Source organism: Hyaena hyaena, unplaced genomic scaffold (genome assembly GCF_003009895.1).
Source record: "Hyaena hyaena isolate Hyena2069 unplaced genomic scaffold, ASM300989v1 scaffold_675, whole genome shotgun sequence".
Lineage (NCBI taxonomy): Eukaryota > Metazoa > Chordata > Mammalia > Carnivora > Hyaenidae > Hyaena > Hyaena hyaena.
In genome coordinates, this window is record NW_024081303.1 from 142348 (window position 1) to 153102 (window position 10755).

The following is a 10755-nucleotide window of genomic DNA, read 5'->3' on the forward strand; positions in this document are numbered from 1 at the left end:
GTTCGAGCCCCATGTCAGGCTTAGTGCTGACAGCTCAGAGCCTAAAGACTGCTTCAGATTCTTTATCTCCCTCTCTGTCCCTTCACTGCTCTGTCTCAGTCTCGGTCTCTCAAACATAAAGGTTTAAAAAAGGGAAAAGAAAAAGAAAAACTAAAATTAATCATTGCTCCGTTATGGAGAATGAATACTGGAAGGCACAAAATGTAAATCCCATCCTGTTGTAAATTTCCCATTTTCTGTACCCCGTTTCCCCCCGTATAAATGCCAGATTTTTAACTATAATTTTATAGTTTAGGAAAGAGGTTCAAAGACTCGACCAACTGAAAACATGTTCACAAGCAAAAATATAATTTGTAAAACTCGTAATTTCTAAAACTCCAGTCGAGGTCTTAACCAATTCCGATTTTAAGTAATGTCATGTTTTCCGTTAAAATTAACATATTTCTACCTCCGTTCTGGAGATCTGCTAAGAATAAAGGAAAGGAATGGAACCTTATTAAAAATCCTTGGGGTTAAAAACAGTCTTCAAATATTTCAAGTCTAAGCTGCCCAGTATTAATCAAGCTGCCCACTACACATTTAAAAATTACTGTTGAATGTCTAAAACATGGACTTGTCATTCACTTTAATTTAGGTATTGCTGAAAGTAAGTGGGGTGAAGGGAAGTAATGGTTCCATAAAGCAGATATTACTATTTTCTTATGTTCTATCAGAAAGATGCAAATCTTGGGGTGCCTGGGTGGCTCAGTCGATTAAGCAATCAATTTGGCTCAGGTTGTGATCTTACAGTTCCTGAGTTTGAGCCCTACATCAATCAGGCTGTGTACTGACAGCTCGCCTGCTTCGGATACTGTGTGTCCATCTCTGCTCCTCCCCTGCTCCTGTTCTGTCTCTCAAAAAATAAACATTAAAAATTAAAAAAAAAAAAAGAAACATGCATATATGTTTCTATTTACACAGAATTCTCTACTTGAAACTGGTAATTACATCCTAGAATCAAGCATTTTAAAAGTCATCTAACCAAATGGTCAGAATATTCTGATCCGTGATCATTGTGAACCTTTAGAGAACTGATAGAAGTCAAAACTTCAAAGATTTTGGGGCTGGGGGCAGTAAGTTAAGTAGCAGTATTAGGTAAAATAGTTAAATGGGAACACTTATTGGTGAGTATTGACACTCCCACGTACCCATTATCCAGTTTTCAAGGTCTCCTCTCATCAGACATTTGTAATTTATGAGACATTTGTCTTTTTCCTCAGAGCCCTTAGATGTACCCCAGCTCACAGGAACAGCCAGGGAACAGTCTAATTTCAGCAAATGGCAACCAAAAATGAGTCTGATTGAGCATCCTTCATTTCCTTTGACCATTCCCCCCAGCAAATATCCCCTCTTTATCTTTAGCTTCCAACTCTATTTCATGACTCTCTGATAATATAGATTGCATTTATTGAATCCTGTGCCACTGAACACTTTATATTCATTATCACCGAATTCCTACAACAATCCTAGGTACTATGCCTATTTTACAGATGCATAGGTTAAAAGAGTAGTTTGCCAAAATTCAAATCTAGGTCTGTCACACTTCAAAATTCTCCGAGGTACCTAATTCCAAGTCACCCTGGCAGAATTTCCAATTCTCATGCACAAGAGTGTAGGGAATTTCTAGAAATTTGATCAAGAGCTTCTGGAGGAATATCAATTAAGATAAAGAGGTAGGAATTGAAGGAACCACAGCTATAGGTCATGGAGAGGCCATGATGATTGTGATCTTAGCTATTATGAAAGTAGGATCAGGTCCTTAAGCTTAAAGAAAGCTATTAGACAAGAAATATGTTGGTTGTAGGTAAATTATTAGTGAGAAGAAAAACTGCCATTTAATCTCACCACCCAGAGAAAATTTCTATTAATACTTTGTTGTAGGATTTTTCTATTTATTCATTTACACTTTTATTTATCTTAAATAAAATTGTGACTATACTATACTTAATGTCCTTTCCTATTATTTATTGTAATAAATAATAAATTATTCCAGGGAATGGACAGGAATTCCATATCTAAAATCTCAACTTCATACTTCTGTCCACAACGGCCTACATGGGTTGCTCATCTGAACTGGCAGGGGGTAAATCAGGGAAATTCTACTGTAAAAGGAATTCCAAACCATTAAACACACACACACACACACACACACACACACACACACACACACAGGAGAGGTGCAAACAAACAACAGCACTAACACGTACCATTTATTAAGCACTTACTAGGTCTTAAATATTTGCTAAACACTTTACATACACAGTACTCACAACACCCCAGGAAATCATGACAGATACATTTGTTCTTAAATTTTGGGTCAATGATTTGCTGAGTAGAAGGCTTTTTTTCTACTCTACAAAATGCCTGACATTAAAGATCAACATTCCAATTAATAAAATTCACTCTAGATTAACTGTTTTCTTAAAATGCACATCTATTGCTATATGACTGGTCTCAAAGCTGTTTTTCTCATGTTTAAAGATAAAAATAATTTTGCCCTCCTTTCATTTTCTTTGCTACTACAGAATCTATAAGAACTTCTTCAAAATAGAAATCTTTTTAAACTCCATTTTAAATCCGGGCTTCTCTCCTCGTTGGGCCGCTTTCAGGAGGAAAATGGCATATATTCACAACGCAATATTCTGCTTAAACACATAATACTGATTGACTCCCACAAATATTGACTACTATTTGTCAAACACTGCAGAATAGTATGTTACATGCTACCAATGTTCCATGCACCAGGACAGCCTTTCCAGTAACCATAGTTCTTAAAGTCCTGGATAACTTGAAAAAGAGAGACCAGTCAGCTAAGATTTTAAAGTTCTCTTAACTCTCAGCTGGACACCTTGGGGACTAGAAAATGGACATGCCTCACCCAGTTCTCAGGAGGACATGATGAAAAAGTTCACATAATATAGAGAAAACTCCCCACATCCATGGCAGTATCTCCCAATTTCAGCATCCTCCCATAACCATGAAAACCACCAGAAGGAATAAGCTTGCCACTATATTTTTCACCCACAATTCCAAAGATATTTGTCTTGGAAGTTCTCCTACATTTGTAAGCTCTCAGAATCTTGTGATGGGCAGCATGACATCTTGACACAAGTATATTGTTTGCCCAGCATCAATAGTTCAGACAAATAGCAACAATTTATGTAATTCACATCAACTAGGGGAAAGGTGACAAATACTCTAAGACAATGTTTATCACCAAGTTCTATGTTTAAGAGCGAAAACATGCAAGGTGAACACAAAGCTGTAACACTGACTAATCTTGGAGAAACATATAGGGAAGGAATATAAACTGCTTGGCAAAGAGAGAACAGTTCTCCCATTTATAATAGAATCCATTCACAATAGTTATTTGGAATTACTTTTATGGTAGAATATAGTCAAGTGACATTAACATGCATCAAGCAAAATTTAGCAACTCTTGTAAAGCTTCCTGCTGCTCATCATCAAGTTGGGATATACATTCCACCCATAATTCTTCAGAAGTCTGTACCTGACGCACAACATTAGCAAGGCGTTTGGCACAAGAATCTTCATAATTAATAGTCTCATTAATCTTTCCTTCTGCAATTATACTGATTATTTTGGGAAGATTGGAATTATTTGGACCAAGTACAACTGGATGGTTACTTTCAATTAAGTCACAGAGAAAATTCAAAGTCTGAATGGCTTCCTCTTTATCCTCATGCAGTGGGAGCCATGATAGCCAATGTGGAAGAACTTCATCCACATTTACACAATTAGGCTTAAACCTCAAAATCTTCCCTACTGCTGAGATACAGTTCTCTGTAGCAATGACATTTTTTTTGTTTTTGGAATTTGCACACTTAATAACTTTTACCAGCAATGGGACAGCTTCTGAACATAAAGAACGATAATCATCTCCACCAAACTGTGCCATAACACCCAGGCCATAAGCAGCTGCTTGCCTGACTTCAGGGTTGTTATCTCGCATATTTAGTAGCATTGGCCACCGAAAATATTCTACATACTTATATGAGGTTGGACTGCAGTGCTCTATAATATCATCAAATATGCACAATCCCCACTGTCTATCTGGCCATGGCCTACTCGAACAAATTAGATTTACAATTAAAGGAAGAAGCTGTTCAAACCATGGTAAAATCTTTTCCTTGTAAGTGCTAAATAATGAGTGCAAAATATCTGATACTTTGGTCAGAATATAAACATCACATTCATCCTCATCTTGCAGAGACATTTCAACCTGCTGGTCATAGTTTTCTTCCTGTCTTTTAACCTGTCTCAGTTCTTGGTTTTTAAAGTGCCCTTCAAGTTTTGCTTTCAATATTTCTCCTAGTTCTTCCAAGTGTTCATCAAGAAGGCACCCATCTCCCATTACTTCAATGGACTTTGCAAAAGAATTCATTATTTCAGAGAGTACATCTGTATCAGGTTCAGTTCCAATAGCCTTGATTAAGGGATCACATATGAATTGCCACATCTGTGCAAGATATTCTGGGCCACGAGTCCTTGCACATTCCAGGAGAAAAGGCATAGACTCTGCTGCTGCCACTCGAACATTGTCATGGAAATAAAATTTCAATAAAGGAACCATCAGCTTTACAACTTGTTCTGTATATTCCACAAATCCTTCCCTTAACTCCTTGGAATAGTAAACCAACATCTGGCAAGCAGTAGCTTTTGCTTCAAGTCCTGAAGTTTTAATTCCAAAACTTTGTTGGTCTCCAAGATTTACAAATTGCCATCCATCATCATCACTCATATTTTCCACATCTTGGGTGTCTAAGAGAGCAACATCAGGTTTAGCCGAAGCAGTCTTAATAAGAGGCTCAATAACTAGTGGAAGGTACTGTTGAAAATCACTTCCAAGAATTTTACATATTCTAGCCCATGCTGAAACCATGTAAGATGTCTGAGGGTCATCATCTTCCATATTATTTAAGTCTGATTGTGTCTTCAACAACAGCTGCATCACATTTGATGCATCTTGCATAAATTTTTCCTTCCCAACAGCAAGACCAACATGGCTAATGCATTCAATAGTTTTTCCTTTCAGAAGCTTGAGTTCCTTTTGAACAGCAAGCTCAACAATGTGCTTTAGTGACGGCATAAATATATCATAATATGGAATAAATTTTTCTTCTATTGTATCTGCAACTGAGGCAATGGTTGTCACAAGCTGTTCCAAGGCCAATTTAGTTCCATTCCGAATCAATTCTTGAAGTTTAATCACCAAGATGGAATGTAGATTTCTCACCATACTATCCAAATATAGAACTAGCAATGCTTTGGGACAGTCTTCAATAAAAATAATAAGTGCGGAAGCCGCATGGGATTGCACACGCTGATTACCTTGATTTTCCATAGTACGCAACAGAGCTGCAATCACTGTTTCATGGAATTTCTTTTGGAAGTTAGGAGCAAAATCTGTAGCCATCTGTCCAAGTGTAGTACAGGCTGCAGCCCTCACTCTTGGGTGAGGATCCTGAAGAAAAAGCAAAACAGAGTTAACCGTTTCATCTAGAATTGATTCCATTTGCTGATGGCATCCTTCTCCAATGGCAGATAAGGCCATTAATCCAGCATGTCGATATTTCCAGTCAGGGCTCTGAAGCATCTGCATGATGTGCTCCTTAGTCATTGGTAAAACAAGTTTTCCACCGAGCCCACAAGCCAGTCTGTCTAGTGCACTCTCAGCAGCAACTGCATTGCTGTCAAAATCATCTTCTTCCATTTCATCAGCATTTACCCAGTCCTCATCATCTTGTAGATCAACCATCATTGCTAATATATGAGGAACTGCCTGTGCAATTATATTTGTATGTTTTTTCAACATTGGGGTTGCAGTTTCAGACAAAGTCACTATTATCTCAAGAGCCAACTGGCGTTGCAAGTTACTAAGTCTAGAGTCTCCACATAACTTCAGACTCAACTGCAGAGTATCTTCTAAATAAGGACCCAGGTATTTAGGTACAGTATCTGCAATCTCAACAAGGGATTCTAACACTGAATCATCATCTTGGTAGCATGAGTCATTCACAGCCTGTAAGATTCCAGGAAGCAAGTCTGCAAAGTCTTTGAAAAGAGCAATATTATTCTCATTAGCAAGTACAAATGCAGCTGCAGCTCTAGCAGATAATGTCCTGATTGCTGGATGTTCTTGATCCTGAATGCACTGGTCCAACAACCGTTTGATGATATCCAAATCATGCCGCTCTTGATTCCCAAAAATCCCAGGAAAGTGCCAGAAAACGTGAAGTGCAACTTCCCAAAGAACTACATTTTTAGAGTAGATTGAATCAACAAGGAACTTCAGACCTTCAGGCCAGTGGTTAGTGCCATCCTCATCTATCAAATTCCTGGCCAACACTGCAAAAATATCACAAAGTTTTTTCCTCATGCTAGCATGTGTTTCTAACTTAACAGCCAGTATCAGTTCAATCTTGACGTCCCTCTGAACATCAGAAGGCAGATTTGGATAGACTTCCTCAAACCCAGAGGACAAAAGCCGTCGTAGCAGTGCGGCAGCCATTTGTCTCACCTCATAACCTGCTCTTCTATTTCTGACAGCATCTAAGAGGAATGTAGTCTTAGACAGACCTGGAATATTTTCATAGATTTCTTCTGCCTGCCTCCGCACCATACAGCTTGGATTGATCAGGTTCTTCAGAAGCTGGTAAAACTCTTGCTTTCCCGACACGATAGCGGGTACCCCTGCAGACCCGGCCGCCGCCATAGCGCTCTGTCAAAGAAACCGCGACAGAGATGGAGGGAGGGGGTCTGCGGCCAGAAACGGTGACGTAAGCGAGGCGCCCGAGGGGATGGGCGGGGCTGCTTATTCACTTCTGGCTGCGTGCTTTGTCTGAGCTCCGGGGAGGTGGGCTGGGCCTAGAGGGGATAGGTGAGATGGGGTGGGGAAGAGCGACATCTTTGGTCTGTTTTCCAATCAGACGAAAAAGCACCTGCAGAGAAAGAAAGGGAAAAAAAAAGATAGAAAGAAAATTATGATTTTAGTGTATTAGAATGGGGTTCTGGGTGACTTTTTACCTCCTTTATTTCTAAACTATCTCAGTTGTTACCCCGATAATTTTAAAACAATAATTGAGTCTTAAAAATCCCGCCAAGTGGAAGAAGGTCACAAAAGGCCCCATGTTGTGTGATTCCGTTTATATGAAGGGTCTTGAAAAGGCAAATCTACACGGAAAGTAGATTCCCAAAAGCAATGGGAAGGACAAAATGTAAAATGACAGCTGTCAGTTGGTTTCTTTTCGGGTGATGAAATGTTCTAAAATTAATTGTGGTGATAGTTGCACCTCTCTGTGATTATACTAAAAACCATTGTATTGTTAGATTGGTGGATTGTATGGTATGTGAATAAGATCTTAGAAAAGCTGTTTATCAAATAAGTACAATAAAAGGTAAAGACCTTGATTACTATCCCACTACCACATCTAAAGCACTAAGAACAGTGGTGCTTAAACTCTGGTGTGTCAGAATCACCTGGCCTGTGGATTATAATAAAAAATGAGAAAAACAACTGAATAAAGTATGGTGGAAAGTGACCTAGGCTAGTAATCAGAAGACTTGAATCCTGGTCTTATCTGTAAATTAATTTTGTGTCCTTGGTCATGTCCCTCAAAGTTTTCTTTGCATGTTGCCTAAACTGTAAAATGCTTTTCTGATTTTCCTTTTAGTAGGAAGATGCTGAGATTATTCCAAGAAACAAATGCCCCTGAAGCTAAATATTGTCTCTTTAAATTCAAGCAGGTGTGTCAATCAAAAGCAATGATCATTCCTCTAACAGTGATTAGAGGAATCACTTACTTTTATATTAGCACTTTGCAACTCTGTCATTTTGACCTTTATACAGGTTTGCAAAGTTGGTGGAAAAGATACAGCATTAATTTAAGTAAGTAATAGAAACTGAGGGAAGTTAAGGGATTTGCCTAAGATGACACAGCTGAGTCTCAAATCTACCTCTTCTGAAAGCAACACCAATGATCTTTCACCATACCACTTCCCCATAATTACTCCTAGTTTTGCAACATAATGGGAAGACTTCACTTACTGCAAAGTCTGTCTTAAACTTCTCCAAGTGGACTTAATTTTAATTTTGTAAAACACTGCTGCATATACCCTCAAATTAGAAAATCACAGCTTTAGGATTAACCAGATGATAGATAAAATAGTCTCATAGATTACATTATAATATGCAATACTATACTCATTTAGGAAGAAACATTATTCTCTAACTAGTGTTTCTCATTCTGTGAACCAAAACCAGCTGCATCAGAATTACTTGAGACACTTATTTTTAAATTTAGATATTAGAGACAAATGTCTAAATTAGTGAATCAGAATCTCTGAGGAATGCAACCCCAAAATGTTCAATTTTAACAAACACACTGAGTTTTCATATAAATACCAAAATCTGAGAAACACTGATTAGATTAGTTCTGGTTCTGATTCCAAGATCTTGACTACAGTTCTGGATCTTGCTTCAGATCACTGGTTTTCTTACTATGTCTTAATAAGTCAAACTGCAGAACCTTTGCATTTGCTGTTTCAGGAAATATTAAAAATTATATGGGGGAGGGAGAGGAGTCTTCTGTTAATACTATACTAGTATTTTAAAGACATATTAAAGACCATAATGAAATACCACCAAAGACATATCACAAACAATGTTTTAAATTTAAAATTTTGACAATAGCAATGGTTGGTGAGGATGTGGAGCAACAGGAAACTCAGTTATAATTTGGTGGTACTATCAAGGATTTGGAAGATTTTTAAAAGTGTGTCAATGGCACTCAGAGGAGAAGCAGCAGCTTAGGAAATTTCCCCAAGTTTTAGACTGGGCATCTGGTTGGAGGTACTGCAATGTACCTATTTATTTACCTAGAAATGGATAAATAGCAGTGTTAATGCAAATTGAAAGATGGCTAACTCTTTCTGGAGGAAAAAGAGGCTTCCCCAAAACAGTGAGTCCCAGAATCTGTATTTTGCTCTCTACTTGCTCCCATGTGCTATAGTGATGGTCATCATTTCAACAGTAGGAGCTAAACTGAATCATTTCAGGAAAATTATTTATGATCTTTTATTTTAGAAAAACACATACTGATTTAAAATCTTAAGGTACTGGGGCGCCTGGGTGGCTCAGTCGGTTGAGCATCCAACTTCGGCTCAGGTCATGATCTCACAGTTCTTGGGTTCAAGCCCCGCGTCAGGCTCTGTGCTGACAGCCAGCTCAGAGCCTAGAGCCTGTTTTGGATTCTCTGTCTCCCTCTTTCTCTGACCCTCCCCTGCTCATGCTGTCTCTCTCTCTCAAAAATAAATAAAAACGTTAAAAAAAATAATAAATAAAAAATAAATTTTTAAAAAAAATAAAATCTTAAGGTACTTCCTCTCTATATTGTATAATTCTTTTCTATTTACTTTTGCACAAACCCCTGCCCCAGGAAAATACATAATACTCAAGATCAAGATTGGACTTGCAAATTTGGTTAGAGTTGAAGAACTTTATTAAGTTTTATAATTAAAATTGGCTTTTAAAATTGTTTGCACTGTTGAGAGGCCATTTAAGAATGTTTCCATAAGGTAGCTCAATACCAGACTATTTACGTATTTAGTAGCATCTTACTAAGTGGGAAAAGTGCAAAATAAGTTGAAAATTTCTTCCAAGAGCTGAGAGACTTAGAATTAAATTGGACATATTTGACATTTTTACAAGAATAATCCAGAATAAAAATACAGGAAACAGCAAAAACAACAACAGCAATAACAACAACAAACCTAGGAATGCTCCCACTGGCCTAAAATGAGAGAGTCTGAATATTAAAAAGAATAATAATGCCTATAATGGATTTAAAAACATCAAATATATAAACAAAAGTGCTGAGTTTCTAATATTAACAAAAGCCATCAAATTATTGATCATTTTTGGAGGTTGCTAGGTCACCAATTATGAAATGGATAAAATAACCAAGATTTTTCCTGTCTTTCCTGTACAAACTGTATTTCAGGATAACCAAATAGATAATGAGGGTACACTCTTCTTTACAGAATTCCAACTAATAAGTGCACAAAGAATGGTAAAAGCAGAAAATTTCTGTGTTATAACCCCAAAATAAATCATGAATCTAGGTAATAACAACTAATGGATGTTAAATACTGACTAGGAATATAATAATAGAGGGATTGAGTTGAAACCACCTGAAATTACTTATTAATCTTAATATTATTAAGTATGGGATAAACCAGAGGCATCATTTACTATTGTCTTTCAGCCCCACATCCATACTTCCTGTAATTTATTCTATGATTCTGAAGTTAGGCTCTGGAAAAAATATTCTCTTTCCATAAATGAGTCCCTGATAGATTTCACCAATAGGAGGCTTTAGAGATTTGGAGAGTATAAAAAGGACAGAGAAGGGATTATTCCTTCCCGTTGTTCCTTTTCTTGTCTGGACTGCCCCAACAGTGGCACTTCCTCCTGATGGCAACCATCTCCTGTCTTGTGTAACACTCAAAAAATCTAATCTCTCTCATCTCTGCAAAGATACCAGGAGTAGCCTGGGGGCACCCCTTCCTCAGAGGTTTCACTTTCAGCTCTGGGAGGTCCTTCCTCTGAGTTTAAAGATACCAGTTCCATTTCATTCCGTCAGCTTTAGGGAAGTTAACAGTTGCTTCAGTCAGTGCTCTTTATTTACTTTTTCA

At 37.6% G+C, this 10755-nt stretch overlaps 1 protein-coding gene across 3 annotated transcripts; it reads right to left on the bottom strand.

Annotated features, from left to right (window-relative positions):
• Window positions 1-2217: 2217 nt before the first annotated feature.
• Window positions 2218-6775, bottom strand: RANBP6 (RAN binding protein 6). Of its 3 annotated transcripts, none has more exons than XM_039217124.1 (2): window positions 6581-6775; window positions 2218-5524 (listed from the first exon to the last, which is right to left on the bottom strand). In XM_039217124.1, exons 1-2 carry the CDS (start codon window positions 6773-6775, stop codon window positions 3458-3460), a joined length of 2262 nt encoding a protein of 753 aa, XP_039073055.1. In that variant the 3' UTR covers window positions 2218-3457. The 3 variants fall into 3 exon arrangements, with proteins under 3 accessions (XP_039073055.1, XP_039073054.1, XP_039073056.1); XM_039217125.1 differs by having other exon boundaries at window positions 5370-5524; window positions 6640-6775; XM_039217123.1 differs by having other exon boundaries at window positions 2218-6775.
• Window positions 6776-10755: the final 3980 nt, after the last annotated feature.

Coding starts and splice junctions, on each gene's coding strand:
- RANBP6 (XM_039217123.1), bottom strand. CDS start 6,775: ATGGCGGCGGCCGGGTCTGCAGGGGTACCCGCTATCGTGTCGGGAAAG.